Genomic DNA, 21,796 nt, shown 5'->3' on the forward strand with positions numbered 1-21,796 from the left:
AGATAGAAGATAATTTGATGGGTGGGGGAGAAGAATGCATGTTTGAGACTCCATAAATTCAACATTCTTTCCTATAGGTAATAAATGATTACAATCAAGATGCATCTTAGATAGTATTAATATCCTAAGCCTTGGATTTCATATTTAATATAGGACCTTTCTTTTCTGAATATTCAGCTAGTCATATGGTTCCTAGTTTACAAGGGCTTGATCTAAGATTATCCCCATGAAAAATGTTGAATTTATGAAGAATGGACTTTGAAACTTTGAAAATGGTTAACTTCTCAAATAAAAATATCAATATCCAAACATCTGCCTTTTTTCATAGGAGTAGACACTAGCAAGCTGGACAAAACAAAGTATTTGTCACACATGACCTATGGTCTGTTGCTGATTAATACAGTACTTTTCTTGTGTGATTCTTAACACTACAGCACAAGTATTATCTCAGTTGATATCTAAAGTAACATCTAAAAGATGGGTTCATCTCTGTGTTTGCTCTTTAAAGTATTATGTTTCTATTATCCCAAGTTGGCTTTGCATCTATTAAGTAAACTCTTCAGCTGCCTTATTAGGAGTGCTATGAGGGTAACACCTTTTCTGCTTTTCATCTTGTATTTAGTTTACTGTATTAAGATATTTGGTTTCAGATTGAATGAATGTAAATAGAAATTAAATGCAAATTTGAATGAACATAAAATAGAAGTGACTTTTTTTTATTACCTAAACAGAGGAAGAAACAACTGTGTACATATCAGTTATATAGTTTTTTCTCATTAAAAAGTCAGATGTATTCATGTTCTCATATTTAATAAACTATTAATGTATGTAAGGAATAACAGTTGTAAAACTGTTTCTGCTGAGAATAGAAGCTATTTAAATATATAACAAGCTTCAGTATTGATTTTATATGTTGGATGTTACACATCTTTTATTTTCAAATTGTATCAAGTAGAAGAACTTGAATTGTTTGCTTTTTTAAAAAATTCATGCAACAAGTTATGAGTTTTTTCCCCCCAAACAAAATATTTTGTTTAGCCATATTTATCTTTTGGAGACAGAATCTGTGTTGCCCCCAGCTGGTCTCCAGCTTGCAGTCCTCCTGCCTTAGCTACCTCAGTAGCTGGGATTACTGGCATGTGCCACTGCACTCAGCTTCTTGGCAACATTTGATTGTTCTTTTGCAGTACTGGAATCAAGCCCAGGGGCCTGTTGCATGCTAGGCAAGCACTCCATTATTGAGCCACATCCTCAGTCCAACTGGGCTACATTTGATAGTTTGATGTGCACAAATCTGTTTTTTAATTTTTCTTTGCTAGAGATTGAACCCAGGGCCTTAGATATACTAGGCAAGCACTCTTCCATTGAACTACATCTCCAGCCCCCAAACTGTTTTAATTGTCTCACATCTACTCTAAAATGGCCATTTTGTACAAACCACATCTCTTCCATGAACATTTATATCACACTTGCCTAGATAATACCTCTACAGAAAGTTTTCACTCATGTTGATTTTTTATAAAAGATGGTAGCATCTCTTAATGCTGGTACTCTTTAACTTTTGGAGATTGTGATCTGAATTCACAGAATAATTGGGTTTTTGGAGCTCTGTTCCCTTTGGGGTAAAGGACTAAAAAGTAGTAGCAAAATGCTTCTAGTTCATCATCTGTCTTAATATATGGCATAGCTCTCCTATTACATCTTCCCAGTTTTCAGTTCATTGTAGTAAAACCCCAGCACAGTCCAAACTTCTGTTGTTATTTAGTCAATACAAACTGTTTGAATAACCACTAGGGTATGGTTAAATGGTGTTGTAAATAGGGCTGAATGCTATTCTTGTGTTCTGAACTAGAAGTCGTTTCAGGATTTAATTTAGGATTAAAATTTTTCACAGCCAAATTTTAATCCTAAATTCCTTTTCTCACCCATTCCCTGCCATATACCTAAACAATACAACTGAGCTTTGCCACAAAGCCAGGAAGGTGTTTTCAGGCCAAATAAACTTGCTCAAATATTTGTGGTAATTCTCAAAGTAAAAAAGAGAATTAAATATATTGTGACTAAATAGACAGAAAATAGTTAACTCTTATAACCTGGCAGTGTTTACCTAGGGTAAAAGGTTACCTTTGTCAGTTTGAGTAGTTTTCTAGGCATTATCACTTGGCTGCTATCTTTATTAATGCATGTTCTGGTCTAGGCTTTGTCTTACCAATACTACAATATGTTTTCAGCTTTCTCCTAACTTTTGCTTCCCACTATCCTTTCTTTGTGTACAAATTGATAGTACTAAAGAAATAGGCAGAAGCCTTGTACTCTAATTGTAGATGTAACCAGTAGCAGCCCTTTATTGTTCTGTTAATATTTAGGTATCAAGTGGAGACACAAAGTGCCTTATTTTCTTTTCCACGACCCTGAACAAATTACCTAGAGACAGGCAAACCACACTATCCAAAGCTATGACCACCCCTAAGTACAAGCTTTTTTTCCCCTACTTGATGCTGGGGATTGAATCCAGAACCTCTCACATGCCAGGCAAGTGCTGTACTACTGACTTTCACCTCAAGCAGTGCATGAATTATTTTAATAGTTACTTTGAGATACTTAATAGCACTATACAAAAAACAAGATTGTGAACATTAAAGCTGATGGTAGGAAGCATGTATGAGGTCCACAAATAATGAATTTAAATAATTTATTCTTGCTGATTACTTATACTATAGAGAATAATACAATATTAAAATATATCATCCTCAGTAAATTAATCTTCATCTAGAAAATGTAATTTTTACAGGTAAAATATAGCATTTAGAAATTCAATTGAAAAATACAAATTTCGTGAAAAATTTTAAGCATTTTTAGAATGGGAATTATAAAAGTCAATGCTGAAGAAAATTGTTTCAAATAATATGTATCTTAAAATACTGTGAAAAATATACTGTAATGTCAGGAAAGAATACCTGAATTATTATTATTACTATTTTCTTCTTTTTCTTTCTGGGGTAGGGAAGGAATCCAGGGCCTTACATGTGCTAGACCAGCACTCTGCCACTGGGGCAATATCCCCAACCCACCTGCATTCCTTTGAAACTACTAGTTATGGTTTATAATTTCTGTTTTGGTAACATCAACAAGAGAACACATTTACAATTTAACACTGCAATTATCTGTCAGATAATTAGGATAGAACAAATGTTGTATATTCTTTAGGTTGAATATTGTATACTTTTTAAAACACAGGGGTTTTTCATTTGATCTTGATAAACCAGACTACACATGTAAATTATATTCTAAAACCACTTGGAAACAGTTTTCTTCCAGCCCTGAAAATCTGTTCAAATGCCTTTATCAATAGTCACTTTTTACCAAATGAAATTAGTGTTTGTGGCCTTAACAGTTGTACAACTTAATATATTTGAAGGTGTGATGAAGTGGCTCCATCATTCCATTTGTTTATACGATCTGAAATCACAGTTCTGCATAATGGACATGTTTTCTCTCTGTTGAACCATAAGGTAATGCATTCTTCACAAAATATATGCTGTAAAGGGAATTAAGAACTAGATTTTATATTAGCAAACACTTTACATTCATCATATTGTAGATAATCCTATTCTTTAGAGCTGAAAGGGATTTTGGAAACACTAATTCCCACATTTTACAAATGAGAAAATGGAGAAAGTACTATGTATTCAAGAAGACAGAGTGGTTTTAATGGTAGAGCCACTAGTATTCTTCTGACTTTACTATCCATTTAGCCTTTTTTTTAACAAAATGTGGCTATCCCTAGGTGATATCTTTAAGATTCTTAAATATGGTGACTTAAGAGCTTAATAAATCTTTGAGTTAGTAGTAACTTCTGTAAAGTCTAAGAAAAAGCCATATATACTTCCATAACATTGTTGGTACTATTTTGAATACTAGTATCTAATTATAAAAAATAGACTGTTTTCTAATCATTTTGGCATCCAATCTGCCAGTTGAATTATCTTTCCCCTTTTATATATTCCTGCATAAAAATCATCAGAACATAAAGGACAAGATTTAGCCAATCTACTAAACTCCTAATCATAAATAAATTACGAGTGTGTACTCTGCTACTTTCCGCTAAACAATGTAGATTATTTTCTGCCATTCAACAAACATAAATATTACTTGTAATTCACAGAAAAGTACTGTGTTCAGTTTGCTTAAAAATATAATTACCTGACAGATGAGAAGAATTGGCTTCTGAAATTCAGCTTGACATATTGAACAAATATCATCCACATCTGAACACTGTCTCTTGCTGGCAGCTACACCATAACTCTGTGAAGGTAAATTATTTGCAATTACAAATTTCTTTTCCTGTTTGTTGAACACATAGGTGATACTGTACTTCTCAAATCTCCCAGGAATCAGGCATTTCAAAACTTTCCCATAGGATACATTTTATAGCTACATCTTGACTACATGAGTGTGAAATCATTAAATAGTAAATAGCAGGATCGTGGAAGATTGTTAAATCCACTGGATTCCCAAACGGTAATAGTTTTAAAATTCAACACAAATGGCTATAAGTACCTAAACAATTCGAAATATAACTAAATATTTATAAAAATATTTACAAATACTTCCTGGGTATAGTGTTGCCCAGGATTGCCAAATTAAGCAGTCAATCTAGCACTTTGCTAGTTAAATGTAATTCATGTGGAGAGCTTATTTTAAAAGTATATGTATCTGGGGGCTGGGGTTGTGGCTCAGTGGTAGAAGGCTCACCTAACACGTTGAGGTGCTGGGTTCAATCCTCAGAACCACATAGAAATAAAAAAATAAAGTTATTTTTTAAAAAGTATATATATCTGTATAAAAGTATATATATCTGGGCCAGGCGTGGTGGCACATGCTATAATCCCCGCAGCTCAGAAGGCTGAGACAGGATGATCAGGACTTCAAAGCCAGCCTCAACAACAGTGAGGCACTTAAGTAACTTAGCAAGACCCTGTCTCTAGCGGGGCCAGGGTTATGACTCAGTGATAGGGCACTTGCCTAGCATGCATGAGGCACTGGTTTCAATCCTTAGCGCCACATAAAAATAAATTTTAAAAAGACCCTGTCTCTAAATAAAATATAAAAGAGGGCTGGGGATGTGGTTCAGTGGTTAACTTCCCCTGGATTCAATCCCTGGTACAAAAAAAAATTGTGTGTGTGTGTGTGTATGTATGTATGTGTGTATGTATCTGGGGTTAGAGATGTAGTTCAGTGATAGAACACTGGCCTAGCATGCACAAGGTCCTTAGTTTTAAACTAATTTTTAGTACCACACACATACAGAGAATATCTGGCTGGGGGTATGGTATGAGGCCCAGCATGTAGGAGGGAAAAAGAAAAAAAAATCTCTGGTTCTACACTGGAGTTTCAGTAGGCCCAGACACTGGAATATGACTCAGGAATCTTTTTTTGAAAGGTCTTCAAGGTAAGTTCAACATGAAGGAGGTTTCAGTTTCTCACCACTAAACTAAAAATGATTTTTAATTACCTCTTATTATCATAAAGTCAGAGCATTTAGTACTTTGAAAGAATGATAAACCAAATTTTACTAAGAAAATAAATGTAAAATGTCATTTGGATGGGATAACTGTCAAAACTAACTGAATGAACAATAGTGCAATTCTCTGAATATCCCTTTATTCTAATGTCCTAAAAAAAAGTTTCTGATCTCTTTAATATCTTAACTTCCTCACCAAAATCAGTAGGACTTAGTCATGAACTAGATGTGACAATTAAGACTCTTTAGCAAAATGTGAAAGAATCAAAATGTTACAAATGAGATGAGCTTTCTGTAGAAATGATGGTGGCAAGGGTGGCTAAGAACACCTAAGTGTAGTTGTCATGGGAAGTTAGGTAAGGAGTGACTTACTTAAACACATCTGATTATGATCTAAACTTCCTGTACTTAAATGTTTAGGGCTAACAAAACTCAAAGGTCAAAAAAAAAATTAATTTATCCTTCAGTTTTAGGTGGAGTCCACCTATGTGGTGCTGAGGATCGAACCCAGTGCCCCTTGTATGCAAGGCCAGCACTCTTCCATACCACTGAGCCACAATCCCAGCCCTGACAAAAATGTTAAAAATTAAGGTTGTTTTTTTTTGTTTTTTTGAGACTGGTGATATGAAGGATTTCAGAAGTCAGTCAGGACAGTGTTAAATGATCTTGGTGCCAATTTCCCTTCAGTAAAGGAGTCCATTACAAAAATATTTATGTTGACAAGCTTTTGAAACATCACTTTTGTCTGGCATTTTGGAGACTTCCTTTAGATGAAGACATCCTGATGGCAACTGTCATTTCCATGATAAAGTTAAAGAACATGTATGTATATGTTCAGGATATCAGGGAGACAGGAGTAAAAGTGTCAATGACTGATTCTCTGTGCTTTCTTTGTCTCACAGAGAAGAATCTCAAGTGTTGATTGGGTTTTGTGATGCTGGATCTGGATCACAGGGCCTCACACATGGTAGGCAAACCTTTTACCACTAAGCTACACCCCTAACCCACAGGAGATTTTCTTTTTTTTTTTAAAGAGAGAGTGAGAGAGAGGGGGAGAGAGAGAGAATTTTTAATATTTATTTTTTAGTATTTGGCGGACACAACATCTTTTTTTGTATGTGGTGCTGCGGATCGAACCCGGGCCGCACGCATGCCAGACGAGCGCGCTACTGCTTGAGCCACATCCCCAGCCCACAGGAGATTTTCTTAAGGGTATTTCAGCACAAACCTGACTAGATCAATTATGGGAAAATGGCTGATTCTCATATAATCAACTGTATTAACCTGGACAATACCAGACTCTCTGAATATACTGTATCTTCTCCAAAAGAAAAGTGTGCATAAGATATAGCAAAACTTGTTTCCATATTGCTCTTAGGGAAAAGGTACCCTGGCTAGTTAGTCTGAACAGTTTTTTAGACAATTCTTTTTTGTTTGGATACTATGGATTGAACTCAGGGGCACTATACCACTAAGGCCCATTCCCCAGCCCTTTTTATTTTTTATTTTGAGACAAGGTCTCATTAAGTTGCTGGGGTTGGCTTCAAATTTGCCATCTTCCTGTCTTAGCCTCCTGAGTTGCTGGGATTACATGCAAGCACCATTATGTATGGCTCCTTTTTACCTTTAACAGTACATTATTAGGTTGGCATTCTTGTAAGTCAGTCCCATTAACTATTTAAGGACCTAATGGACTAAAAAGCTGAAGATCAGCCTTGAAATTTGGTGATCACACCTAGGTATTGGGAATCTTTGAGGCTACTAAATATGAATTACCCTTCTGTATGGATACCCTTTCTCTGTATTCTGTAACATCCACAGAATCACATAATAACAAGTTTATAATTGATAGTGAAGTCTCAATCATTAAATTCCATGCTGAAAATTATTTGTATATTTAGTACTGTGTAATGGGGACATTTCCCCCAGTGATAAAACTGCAAGGGACATGATTTTTGGTAAAGAGCTGAACATAGAACTAAACTCCTGGTGCCAGAGTACTAGCAAATAATCTAAAAAGACCATTTTATAATGAAAGGTAGAAGTGTTTTTCCTTAAAAAAACAAGAAAGTACTTACTGGTCGTGTAAAAAATATTCGCAAAACCTGTCTGAAAGTTTTCAGATGTCCAAAGAAGTCCAAAAGCTGAAAGAGGAAATAAGAGATAATTTATTAATTCAAGAGTCCTATCTGCTAAACCCAAAGACAAAAGCTGAAATCTTACAATATTCAATTCCCATATTACCCTAATGCTCACTGCATTCAGAGATATCATTTCATTCTAAATATATTTCAAGCCTAATTAATGAATATTTATGGGGTTGAGCCAACAAGAAGTACATTTAAAAATCTATAGTTATAGTTTGTTCAAGATAAATAAAAACCTGTCAAAGACAAAGCAACTACATCTGATTCACATATTAACATTTTGATTTTTAAAGTCTGAAAGTGATTATTAATTTGAAATGATCAGGCAGAAAGGGAGCAGAACAAGACACTCTACTAGTTTAAGAGTTATGTGTACAACAAACTTTGCTGTTGAGGATGGGTATGTTTTTTTCCACTTGTTTATCCCCTTAGATAATCCATGTTATATGGAACTCCACTTTCTCTCTCTCTCTGAGACAGGGTCTTATATGTTACCCAGGTTGACCTAAAAATCAGAATCCTGTCTCAGCCTCCCTAGTAGCTGAGATTATAGTTACATGCCACCACAAACTGATAAAGAACCTGTGGTTACTTCAAACTACTGATATGAAGATAAGCCTTAAGACAGTTAAGGAGAAAAGTAGTAGTATGTAAAATCAATAATTAAATGAATCATTATGCAGTGGCAAGATTTATAATGTTACTTACTTTTAATATGAGGTAGAGTAAAGCCAGCAATATCCCAAGACTCCATCTAGTACCATTACCAAACTCCCCATAACTTATAAGGTAACGAAACCAAACTGGTATGGGAACAAAAGTTCGGTAATACTGACATAATTCTTCTAAAAGCATATACCAGTAACCCTAGAAAGAAAGGAAAAATAAATAGAACTACCCAAGCCACTTAAACACATAGCAAAAATCCTTAATATTGGACTGAAAACATCATGAGTACATGATGCAATAATATAAGTAACTGAAATTAGTCTTCATTATGATTATGACTGACAATTTCAACCTGATTCTTCCATGTTACAGTCACTGCATAGTGTGCTTTTAAAGTATTCCTCAGAATGAAATAGTAAAATGTTTTATATGTACTGTGTTTTTGCCGATTATAAAAATTTGTTTTTATTGAATATGGGAAGCCACTAAATAACTGCATATAGTCAATTATCAATTGATAGTACCCTGTTGGAGAACAGAAGTACAAATTAACAGTTTCTCATATTTGATGTGGAGACTGATTTTTCAGTTCTTCTGAAGCAAATGTTTGTTGTTGCTCTTTTTAGTTATACATGTCAGTACAGTTTAATTTGACTTATTTATACAAACATGGAGTACATTTTATTCTAACTAGGACCCTGGTCTCATGGTTGTACATGATGTAGAGATTCACTGATATATTCATGTATGTACATAGGAAAATTATGTCAGAGTCATTCTACTCTTTTCCTATTCCTGTCCCTCCTCCATTCCCTTCATTCCGCCTTGTCTAATCTACTGAACTTGTATTCTTCCCCTCCCTGAAACAAATGTAATTCTCATTTTATCCAAATAGGTTAATATTTTGGTTCAAGTCCTTGAACAAATGTTGCCAAGCAATAATGAAGATAATTAAAACTAGATTATTTAGCAAACGAAAAAATTACAAAATCTTTAAGCAAAGATTAAACAGTATTAATGTGTTTGCCAACATCATTCCAATAATGCATCAGTTAGTTTCTTACCTTTGACTTAAAAGGCATGATGAAAGGAGGCACCAATAAAACAAGGCATTTTAAGCCCATGAAGAGGAATTTTAGAATGAAGTCCGTAATTCCAACAATCCAAAGTACTTCCCAGAAGCTCAAGTGATCCAGTGTAGGATTTAAGAAAATTAAACTACCAAGAGAAAATCATCAAAATTTACCAGAGCAACGTACAAAGGTAAAATATTGAAAAGGGTTTTAAATTTGCTACAAATATTTTAATTTGATATGTAGAAATGAGTTTGGCAAGATAACATCAGAGTTCATATAAATGGAATGAAGGATAATTTTTTTATTATTATTTTAAAGGGACTTTTCCTTTTATATGATATAGAAAAAGGTCTTCCCTGGCTTATTATGTTGACACCTTTGTAGCCTATAAACTCTAAAACCTGTATACTAGACTTAACGCCATTATCTTCCTAACGATTTCCAATCAGGATTCCATCCCCTCTTTTCCACTGAATTACTTTTGTCCTTTATATCACTAGACCTAGGGTCACTTCTCTTTCCATTTACTCATCCTAAATTATTTTCTTTGTAGACCTTTTTTCCTCTGTGGTGTTGGGGATTGAACCCAGGACCTCATTAATGATAGGCACTGAGCTGCACCTGTAGCTTGTTCTTTCTAAACTTCTTTTTTCTTCCTGGTTGTTCTCGTATGTCTCCTTTGTGGCTGCTACTCTGATGATGGGTCTTGTCCAGGACTGGGCCCTCTTTGTATTTTCTATGTATTACCATATAGTTATTTGTATTACCCAGGTTAGTTCTGTTCAGTCCTGTGGTTTTAAAATATCAGTCATATTTAAATGCTGATTACTTTGCTAACATACCAAAATTTATAGCTTTAACCTCTACCCTGAGCTCATGATATATCTAGAACTGCTTTCTTAACAATTCTACTTGACTTCTCATGCTTAACATGTTAAAAACAAAATTACTGATTTTCCTCTCAAATCTAGTTCCTTCCCCAGCCCAATAAAATGACACCACCATCAAAGTCTTTCTTGCTTTCCCTACCTATTCACCCACACAGCCCTACCCATATCAATGTACTGGCTCTACCTCTAAACTATATCCCACATTTGTCCATAATTATTTTCTGACTAAAGCAGAAAATTAAGAAAAACTGTTGTCTTTTAATGAATCTTTGCCTTATTTCTAGAAACTGAAAAAGACAACAATACCCACCTACTGGTACTTAATAAGTACTGATTAAACAAAAATGCAGTTATCAAAAAAAATTAAATATTTATTGAGCACCTGCTATGTGCCAAGGAACTAAGGATACAAGTCTGAATAAGTCACTCAAAGCTCTCAAACATTAAAGAAGACAGGTAAAAATTGAACTACAATAAGTATTATGTGTAAGTAAGATATATGCAGAGTGCTACGGAACATATGATTACATTTTAAAAAGTATACTAGAACTAGTAATTACCTGTAATAAAGTGACTGAGAATGAAAGGTATAATACAGAAGAACAGATGATCCTGCTAAGAATATCAGTAACCAAGCACATTGAATCTTTGAAGATCTTTCCTGAAAAATAAACAATTTTATAATTTGTTACTTTGAATTATGCCAGAATTTTAAATATTATTAAACTTTAAATTTAATGGCCTATTAACATTAACTTTCTAGATTAACCTTAAAATATAAAGTATCTATTAAATTGTATACCATATTGTTTTATTTATCTTTAGTGAACAAAATTTGAAACAAGTTATAAAAATACAATTTCTTCACTGTATGAAAAATATGATGTTTCAAAGAAACCAAATCATCTAAAAGTTGACATAAAGGACCTACCCTAAACAATCTTTAGCTGTTCAGTTCCCTTTTTTGTGCATCTTCCATAAGACAAATTTCAAAAATGCATTTAGGTAAATCAGGGTTCACAGATATTCAATAATTTATTTTTAATCTAAGGTTAAGTTTTAATTACAAGTTTAATTAAATGTTTTATAGGTTAAGCATCCTAATCTGAAAGTTAGCAATTGAAATGCTCTAAAATCCAAAACTTTTTGTGCACCAACGTGAAGCCCCAAGTGGACAATTCTTAAACCTGATCTCCTGTTAAAATTAAAACACAGATACACTAAAATTACTGTATAAAATTACACTTGGGCTATGAGTTGTATATAAAACAGAAATGAATTCTGTTTAGACTTGAGTTCCCATTCCCAAGATATCTCATTATGTATGTACAAATATTCCCAAATCCCCCCAAATCTGAAACAGTTTTGGTTTCAAGCATTTTGGAATAGAGAATACTCAATCTGTACTAGTTTGAAACCATGAATTAAAGTTTTTTTAGTTTACAGGTTCTACTATAAATTTCCAGGTCAGAATGTATGATATCTTTCTTTAATATGGCCTTATGGTGAAATATCATGAACTTTTTCCTATTTTTTCCCATGATTTTTATGACTAGGACTTTTACATTATAGAAAAACTTCTTGAATTAAATTTCCTTTAAATAAGAGAGCTAAACAGTTCAATACCTATTTATTCAATGCTCCATAATTTATTTAGTTATTTTAAATCTTATTATAGTTAGTCAGTTGAAATTTTAATGAGATTATGTTTAAATTAGCTCACAAAATAAAAAGGTACTTGCCAAACCAGATCAAATAATGTAGTCCTTTGTCTACTCCCCTACATCCTCAGCACTTTTTTATTTTGAGACAGGGTCTTGCTAAATTGATGAGGCTGGCCTCAGACTTGTGAACCTCTTGCCTCAGTCCCAGCAAGTTGCTGGGATTTCAGGCATGCATGGTTGTGCCTGGCTTTTTCTTTATTAGAAACCAAATATATAAAGAGAATAAGGTGAAGCAATCAGTATTAAGACAGATAATTTAGGTAACAAAATAAAATATGTCATGGATCAACATATTTGATTTCCTACTTCTCTCAAAAGCTATTCCTATTTCTCACAAAATTATTTCTCTATAATTCTATAGAGAGAAAACAGTTAATAATTTTTTAGTTGCTTGTTATACTTACTCTTAGAAAAACCTGATTTACAATGCTTTTGTTTGCATACATAAAAGTTGTTAGCAGCCCAATTCCAAGAGAAATGCCTGTTAGAAAATAAGTTCCAGTTAATTGAAAGAAAAAAAAACAAAGAGGACAATATAAGCTAATAATATGAATTAAAAGAAAACATACAATTTTAAAAGCCAACAGAAAAATAAGTAACTGAAATACATAGGTAAAAATAGAATTCCAATAAAGAAAAATAACTGAATTTACCAATTAAGCAAATCATTGTTTTATTATACCCTACCTGTTATATGCTGCATAACAAGTTTGACACCCAGAATCAAAATATATGGAAGACTTTTCTGCAGCCACTTGAAAAGATAGCGGAATTCTGAGAAGGTGCTACTTCCATGTTCTCCAGACTCCGTGGCAGTATCCTCAGGCTGCCTTGCTTCACTGTGGGAGTGACTCCGGAAACGACTATGTGCACATCCATGGGTACAGCTATGGACAGCTGACCTTATATTTCTGGAGCTTGGATTTTCAGCATATTCTTTAGATATGGGGTTAATCTGGATATGAACATCTCCAGAATGAAGACAAGAACCTTCTCCTGTCAATCTTGTATGGGTACACTGGGAGGCTGAGGCATCCTCACCACTTGCAGTTCCTGGAGGACTGTGCAGTTGGTTACAGTTGGCTTGCATGGCCCTTAAAATACTTTTTCTCTAATCCAGATTTCTTTGCTTGGAGGTTTTGTCTCCTAAAAATAAATAAACAAATTATCCAAGAGCAGAAAATATTCCAAGGGAATAGTTAAGTACAAGTAAGTACACAGCTCATCAATTGTTCTTTATTCACTTTATAAAAGGAGTTGCTGATAGTCACAGCATATGAATTTTCAGATTATCGCACGTATTTCTAAACTCCTCCCTTAATGCCAAGAATCTGCTTAAAAATTATCATTTCAGGAAACATTTACTAACAAAAAAAAAGACGAGTTTCAGATGACTCCACTTCTCTAATGCCAGAACACACTGGCAAAATAGTCATGATGTATGGGGGCCCCAGAAGATGTTAATATAATACTAGTGTTCATATTTAATAGTTTGGCACATTCACTCAGCACCCAACTGGAGCAGTTTCATCTGAGTAGATTCTACATCAAAGAAGTTTCAGAATGAAGAGTGATTCAGTATTTTTTTTCTAATATTTTAAAATTCTTATTTGTAGATGGACATGATAGTTTATTTTTATTTATTTATGAGAATCAAACCCAGCGCTCCATGCATGTGAGGCAAGTGCTCTACCATTGAACCACAACCCCAGCTCTGATTCAGTATTTTTTAATACTTGGAAATGCTAGGAAGAAAGAAAAAGTTCCATTAAACTTCAATGCTTTAAATATCATTATAGATAATAAACATCTCACTTAGATGAACTATAAATTTTATCTTATGCAGAAAGAGCTTCCCCAAAGCGAATATATTAATGGTGCTACCAAGAATACGACTTCCCCTCCTAAAAGAATGTTTCCTAAATATCTTCAAAATAGGGATAAGTTGGGGAGTCACATGTAATGCTAGGTAATACTTCAGTCTGAATGAAGATAGTCACAGTGTATGGAATAAAAATGCCACCATCGGTGGTGTGTGTGTTGCGGAAGGTGGGGTGAGGGTATCAGAAATGAGGACGTTGGCAGGGAGGTTCCTAAATGACCCAGCGTGGATCTCCTAGCAGCTCGATGCTGGAATCGCAATGCCAGCTGACAAAACGCAAAGCCTATCCCAGACTGTCTGCTTTTCCCATTTCTCTAGGAGGAAGCTAGAGTTAATGACAGGGCATGTTCTGTGTCATTCTGTCTTATGCCTTGGCTTGAACGCTGTGCAATTACCCTGTGGCGGTTTGGGTTTTGATCCTTTTCGCGGAAGGCTTCGCACCCAGGCTCCGATGCCACGGTGCGCTTTATTTCCTCAAATCTCAAGAGCGACTTTGGACAGGATGGTTTATGTGTTTTCTATAAATAAAAACAGGCCCCTCCCACTCTCCTCCACGCACAGATAAAAAAGAGGAGAGAAAAGGAATCAAAGTGAACATCAACAACTCTTCCGGAATCCCCGAGCACAGGTCTCCACCCACGTCCGAGCATCCGGCGGCCCGGTTATTCTCCCTGGAGCCCCTTGCCCCCGCCTCCCCCAGGCCTGACCTCTCATGACCAGGAGCGGACGGAGGCCTCGGCAGCGACGGCAGGAACAGCAGCGCACGCCGCCCCCAGCCCTAGAGTCAGAGCCATCACGCTCAAGCCCCACCGCCAGCAACTCGGGCCCGGCGCGGCGGTGGCGCGCGCGCTCCCCGGACGTCCTCGGGCGCGCGGCCCGCCCCCGCCTGCGCTGCGCCGCGCCGAGGATAGGCGAGCGGCTGGAGCACGCCGCTGCCAGGGCCTGCGCCTGGGGATGGCCCGCGGACGCGTGCCCTTAACAGTTCGTTGCCTCACGTCTTGAGTCTATGCTGCCAGTCTACCACGGCACACGGCCCCGAGGTGCTGGACGTTTTGAGGTTAAAAGCGCGCAGGCTCCAGGAACCTGCCTCCGGAGGCGGGGCCTGACGCTGAGGGCTGTCCCAGCCTCACCCCCCCCCACCCGAGGCGTCTCGCCTGCCGCAACCCAAGCGGGGCAGCCACGTTGGCGGGGCTCGGCGCGTCTCCGGAAGAGCGGCGCTGGGCGGGGCGGGAGCGCTGGGGTTTCCGGGTTCGGGTTTCGCGACCGACGCTCCTGACCCACTTGTGGCTGGCGGCGAAGTTTAACCAAACTAGGTTTTCTCTCAGGCCCAAGTTGCGGCGAGCGAACCAGGCCCCGCGGGATCTGAAGTGCTGGACGGTTTGCGGGGGACCGAAGAGACTGAGAAAGCCGCCTTCTGCGGAGTGTGGAGAGCGTTTCTGCCCTCCTGTAATTCTCTTAATCCACTATTGTTCTAAGTGGAAAGGTTACTAAGGGCGCGGGGGCGGGGCGGTTAACAGGAAGGAAAACGGAGATGTAGTTTATGTGGTTCTGAATGTATTCCACGCGTGTCCTCCACAGCCGCCAATATAGCCTTTCCGTTCCGAACTGCTGCTCTCTACATTTTGTTTTTACCTGGCACTTCTATTTGCTATTTATTTATTTATTTTTACTTTTGGCCTGGGGATTGCACCCAGGGGCACTTAATCACTGAGCTACTTCCCCAGCCCTTTTAATTTATTTTGAGATAGAATCTCGCTAAATTGCGGAGGCTGGCCTCGAATTTGGGATCCTTCTGCCTTAGCCTCCTGGGCTGCTGGGATTAAAAGAGTGCACCACCACGCCAAGCATTACCTGGCATTTCTAGAGTTGCTGTCAAATAAATAAAAGCCTTCCATATTTCTTGAAATTAAATATTCCTTGTGAGGTGGACTGAAGAATGGGAGCCAGGTCAGTCTTTCCTCACTAGAGTAGATAAATTTACATACCCACATGCTATCATTGAATGTCTAATGAAAATGATGTTTTGTTTTATTGGTCACTACCTGCTTTAAAACCATTCACTTGCCAAAGTTGCTGCTGTGTGACTTTCAACCATGAAATTGTACCTTATTTTCTCCCAGTACAATTGAATTCTCTGTTTAACCTCAATTATCTACTTTGAGGCTGTGCTTAAATCATATGAGTTCTATTACCAGATCATTTGCCTTGAGTAGAAAAGCATGTTTTAAAAAATTCAAAACCAGTCCGCCTCTCACTGTCGATTAAGACATTAACAGCACAGCTGCTGCTTTCTTTCTAGTCCCCGCCCCTTTTGTGCTTATGTCTCCAAGCTTCACTGAGCTTCTTGACAAATTAGATTTTTGGGTCAGTAAACCTGAGGGCCAGGCTCTGAACTGTAGTAAATTTTCTTGGAAAATTTATTTACGTATAGTCTACCATCCCAACTACATGGATATTTTTATTTTTATCATATTATTTATTGCAGTACTGGGGGTCTAATCCAGGGCCTGGTGCATACTAGGCAAGTAATGCACCACTGAGCTACACTCCCAACTCTGAATATTTTTATTTTAAACATGAAAATGTGTGAGGATTTAGTAAACAGGAAAAAAATAAATAAAGCAATCTCTCCCAGTCTAGCCTCAGCCATAATTGAGAACCAGTATACCGTCAGTACATTAGTAGTTTTGGAATATTTGGCACATTAGTAAATTTAGCATATCTAATGTTTGCATTCTCATTTTAACATAACACACTGAAGGCATGTCAGTGAATATTGGAGGTTTATTAGCGCATTTGGTACTGCATTTCAATTACAACTAAAAGGTAGTATTTGAAGAAGAGCACCAAGTTGAGATATGACTTAGTAGCCCACAGATATTTGGTAAATTTTCTTTCCACTGGCATTTGGAATGCTGGAATGGGCATTTGATTTTGATTAATTCAAAAAGCACTTGTGAGCTGGGGTTGTGGCTAAGTGGTATAATGCTCGCCTAGGACCCATGAGGCACTGGGTTCGATCCTCAGCACCACATAAAAATAAAATAAAGATATTGTGTCCACCTAAAACTAAAAAATAAAACATTACAAAAAAAAAAAAAGCACTTGCTGCATACTTACTGCCAAGAATTGTACTAGGCATGGGAGAAATAGATAATAAAAAAGATGTCCCTATCCAATAGTAAAACAAGTGGTTAGACATACAAACAAACAATTACATTGTATTAAAGTAAACAGTATAATTGTTGAAGGTTATGTGAAATGCAATGGAAGTAAAAGTTGGGATCCCATAACTTTGTCAGGCAAGAAACACTTCATTAAATTTATGGCATTGGAGAGAAAGACTGAAGAAAACTTTGAAATTTGCCAGGATGCAAGCAATGATGGGCTTTTTTTTTTTTTTTTTGCTTTTGGGGATTGAACCTAGAGAACCCTTTACTACTGAGCCACATCCCCAACTCTTTTATTTATTTTTTTTTCTGAGACATGATCTCACTAAGTAGCTTAGGGCCTAAGTTGCTGAGGCTGGTTTTGAACTTGCCATCCTTTTGCCTCAGCCTCCTGAGTCACTCATGTTACAGGTGTGTGCCTCTGAGTTGGGCATTTTTTTTTAAGTTATAATTTCTTTTTTTAAAAAATTTTCTTTTTTATTTGTTTATTTTTTATATGGTGCTGAGGAGAGAACCCAGGGCCTCATATGTGCTAGGCAAGCTGAGCCACAACCCCAGCCCCATGAGCTGGGCATTCTTGATAAGAAACAACATTAAGTGGAGAGTGATGGTATTGAAATACTATGGCCCGATGGGCAAAGTAGTAAATGCCTGTAGTCCCAGATGCTCAGGAGACTGAGGCAGGAGGTTCAAAGCCAGTCTCAGCAATTTAGCAAGGCCCTAAGCAACTCGGACCCTCTCTCTATATAAAATACAAAAAAGGAATAGGGATGTGCTCAGTGGTGAAGTGCCCTTGGGTTCAGTCCCCAGTACCAAAAAGAAAAAAAAATACCATGGCCCTTTAAGGACTAAGTTTTCAACTTTGGAAAGTGGGGGCTAGAAAATAAAAGATTTCAAGAGCTTCATGGAGAAGTTTATTATCTAGCTTATTCTAGTGGCCAAAGGGAAGATATTGTGGGGTTTTATTATCTATTTATTTTTCATACTGGGGATTGAGCTTAGGGGTCCTTAACCACCAAGCCACATTCTCAGTCCTTTTTAGTTTTTATTTTGAGACAGGGTCTTGCTAAATTGCTGAGGCTGTCTTTGAACTTGTGATCCTCCTGCCTCAGCCTCCCAAACTGCTAGGATTATAGGCATACACTACTGTGTGTTATAGCCATCTGCAACATAACAATTACTGTGTCCAGCTGAGATACTGAGTTTTAAACACCAGTTATCTGTGACCAGATTTGTTTTCCAGAAAACTCACATGCTAACAGTGTAACAATGCAAGCTGAATTAGGAGACTTTTATAAGTAGTTCAGTTAGATAAGGTCTTGAACTTGTCAAGTAGAATTCAAAAGGAAGTATAATATTGGAGAAGTTTAAAGGAGAAAGAATCAATAGGATTAAGTGTGGTGGATTGTTGCAGTTATGCCCCTCACCTTCTCCCACTTCCCACACCAATTTTTCACACCAACCTGTATCCATACCCTTGGATTTAATTTTTTAATTTCCTTTTTAGTTGTCAATAGATCTTTATATATTTTTTTAAATTTATATGCAATGCTGAGAATCGAACCTAAGGTCTCATAGTTGCTAGGCAAGTGCTCTACCACTGAGCCACAACCCCAGCCCTTGAATAGTCTCTTTGTAGAATAATTTACATGACTTCCTTTGCCACAGTAATAGTAATTGTTATGTTAGTAGAGGCTTGAAAAATTCTTGCACATTGAGACTTAACACTTATTGCTGGCAACCATGCGAGCAACTCAAGGCTAGCCTCCTAGAAGATAAGGGATCATTTGTAGTGAGGCCCTGTCTCAGCTCTCTTGGTCTTCCCAGTTGAGGACCCCAAAACGTGTATGAGGCCATCCTAGACAATCCAGCTCCAACTGAGATGCTTCAGACGAGAATGGTCAATGATGCAACACAAAGACAAAACATACAATATATTTTGGCAGGGCACAGTGGCACATGTCTGTAATCCCCATGGCTCATGAAGCTGAGAAAGGAGAATCCCAAGTTCAAAGCCAGCCTCAACAAAAAAGTGAGGAACTAAGCAACTCAGTGAGACCCTGTCTCCAAATAAAGTATAAAATAGGTCTGGGGAGTGGCTTTGTGGTTGAGTGCCCCTGAGTTCAATACCTGGTACTCATCCCCACCTCCATTTTTTTTTAATTATTATTATTTTAAGCCTCTAGACTTGGGGCAGCTTGTTTCATAACATATTAACTGATACCCTAAGTGACCAATTAGAGGATGAGAAAGAAGGGAGTCTGTGATGAATATTTTTATAGCTTAGGTGGATAGATAAATCAATATTGGAAATCTATAAAAATTAGAGTAAGTAAATTGGAATATTACCAAATCGAGGAGGGAATTGTTTTTTAAAGGCCAAATTTGGAGAGAGAATAATAAATCAGCTTCAGAAATCTGAGCCTTAGGAGTTCCTCAGACAAATATGTAAAGATATCCAGTTGGAAGTTTGATGTAAGGATCTAGAGGTAGAAAATTCAGAGTAAAAACTGGTTTTTAAAGTGACAGTAACCATTTCATGTTTATTTGTTTTCAGAGTTTTTTTTTTTTTATTGTTGTTGTTTGTAGATTGTCATAGACTTTGTTGTCTAGGAACAGTCTTCTCCTTTCTTTCTGTTCCCAATGCCTTTTACTTCTTGCTTTATTATATTAACTAGAACTGCCAGTACTCTGCTGAGTAAGACTGGTAAGAGTAGACATCCTTGCCATGTTCCTGATTTTAAGGGAAAAACATTCAGTCTTTCACCATTAAGTATGTTAACTGAAAATTGTTTTTATAGGTGTCCTATGTCAGATTAAATAAACTCCCTTCTATTATTCCTACATTGCTAATGCTACTGTTTGGATAACTGTACCCAGAAGTCCATGTATTAAAGGCTTAGTCCTTAGCCTGTGGCTCTGTAGGGAGGGGATAGAACCTTTAAGAAGTTGGGACTAAAGCTAGGTTTGCAGCTCAGTGGTAGAGCATTTGCCAACTGTGTGAGACTCTGGATTCAATCCTCAGTATCACATAAAATAAATAAATAAACAAATAAATAAAGGTGTTTATTTACAACTAAAAATAACAAACAAACAAACAAATAAGAAGTGGGGCCTAGTGAGAAGAAGCTAACACTGGAAACATGCCCTAGAAAAAGATTTTGGGGCCTGATCCCATTTTTCTTTCTTTCTTCCTGGCTGTCATGAAGTCACAGGTTTTCTCTGCCAAACATTCCTGCCAGGATACATGGTGCTGCCACAGGCCCAAAGTAATAGAGTCAAGAGACCATGAACTGATACCTCTGAAACAATGAGCTAAGGCAAAGTTTTTTCTTTATTAAGTAGATTATCTCAGGCATTTTGTCACAATGACAGCAGACTAGCACAGCTGAGATTTTTTTTTTTAACTTTGTGTGTGTGTGTGTGTGTCTGGTACAAGGTATTGAATCCAGGGACACTTTACCACTAAGCTATGTTCCCAGCCCTTCTTTTAATATTCAGGGTCTCACTAAGTTGCTGAAGCACTTTGAACTTGGGATCCTTCTGCCTCCAACCTGAGCTGTTGGAATTACAGGCATGCACCACCATGCTAGGCAAATGAGAATTTTTATTATGAATGGATGTTGAATTTTGACAAATGCTTTTTCTGTCTTTATTGAAAATCACATGATTTTATTTCTTTAGTCTTATTGATGTTGAATTTTATAAGTTCTTTTTAATTTTACTTTATTTTATTATTTTTGGTGATATGGGGATTAAACTCAGGGTGCTTTACCACCAAGTTACATCCCCAGCCCTTTTCATTTTGAAACAGAGTCTCACTAAGTTGCTGTGATTGGTCTTGAACTCGTGATCTTCCTACTTCAGCCTCCTAAGTCTGTGGGATTATAAGTACGCACTGCTGCATTTAGAAAGATCTTTTTCTTTTTTGATATAAACATATTTTTATAGATTTCTCACTAAGCATTGTTTTAGCAGCATATCATAAGTTTGATATGTTGTATTTAAATTTTTGTTCAGTTCAAAATATTTTCTAATTTCCCTTACAGTTTCTTTTTTGATTCTTGTGTTATTTAGAACTATGTTGTCTAATCAGACGTGGTGTCACACACCTGTAATCCTATCAGTTTAGGAGGCTGAGGCAGGAGGATCACGAGTTCAAAGCCATTTTCAGCAGTTTAGTGAGGCCCTACACAACTTACCAAGATGCTGTCTCAAATAAATAAATAAAAATAAAAGGGCTGGGGATATGGTTCATTGGTTAAGTGCCCCTGGATTCAATCCCTGGTACAAAAAAAAAAAAAATGATTTCTGAGTATCTGGGGATCTCCTGAGACTTTCCTATCATTGGTTTCTAATTTAATTCTAATACATGTAGAGATATGTATACTTTTTACTATGTATACTTTAAAATTTGTTTTGTGATTTAGAATATCATGTGTCTTGGTAAAGTTCTAGGTGTACTTGAAAAGAATGTGCATTCTGCTCTTGTCGAGTAATGTATTTTACAAATGTCTATTAGGTCAAGTTGATTGGTGGTGTTTTTTAGGTCCGCCAAGTCTTTGCTGATTTTCTGTCTCCTTCTTCTCAGTTCCCGAGAGAGAAGTATTGAAATCTCCATGTTTAATTATGAATTCATATATTTTTCTTTAGAATTTTAGTACTATCAGTTTTTGCCTCATATGTTTTTGAGGATCTGTTGTTAGGTCCTTAC

General features: G+C 36.7%; 2 protein-coding genes across 5 annotated transcripts in view; one reads left to right on the forward strand and one right to left on the reverse strand.

Moving 5' to 3' along the window:
* Positions 1–21,796, forward strand: part of Rps6kb1 (ribosomal protein S6 kinase B1) — a 113,256-nt gene that overhangs the window by 51,518 nt on the left and 39,942 nt on the right. The window lies entirely within an intron of this gene.
* On the reverse strand, positions 2,679–14,776 carry Rnft1 (ring finger protein, transmembrane 1). Of its 2 annotated transcripts, none has more exons than XM_078042354.1 (9): positions 14,620–14,776; positions 12,718–13,176; positions 12,435–12,511; positions 10,867–10,967; positions 9,405–9,558; positions 8,380–8,538; positions 7,603–7,668; positions 4,204–4,305; positions 2,679–3,557 (listed from the first exon to the last, which is right to left on the reverse strand). In XM_078042354.1, the coding sequence occupies exons 2-9, from the start codon at positions 13,118–13,120 to the stop codon at positions 3,525–3,527; spliced, it is 1,095 nt and encodes a 364-aa protein (XP_077898480.1). In that variant the 5' UTR covers positions 13,121–13,176; positions 14,620–14,776; the 3' UTR covers positions 2,679–3,524. The 2 variants fall into 2 exon arrangements, with proteins under 2 accessions (XP_077898480.1, XP_005321610.1); XM_005321553.5 differs by having other exon boundaries at positions 2,679–3,538; positions 14,620–14,775.

The sequence above is a fragment of the Ictidomys tridecemlineatus genome, chromosome 3 (genome assembly GCF_052094955.1).
Source record: "Ictidomys tridecemlineatus isolate mIctTri1 chromosome 3, mIctTri1.hap1, whole genome shotgun sequence".
Lineage (NCBI taxonomy): Eukaryota > Metazoa > Chordata > Mammalia > Rodentia > Sciuridae > Ictidomys > Ictidomys tridecemlineatus.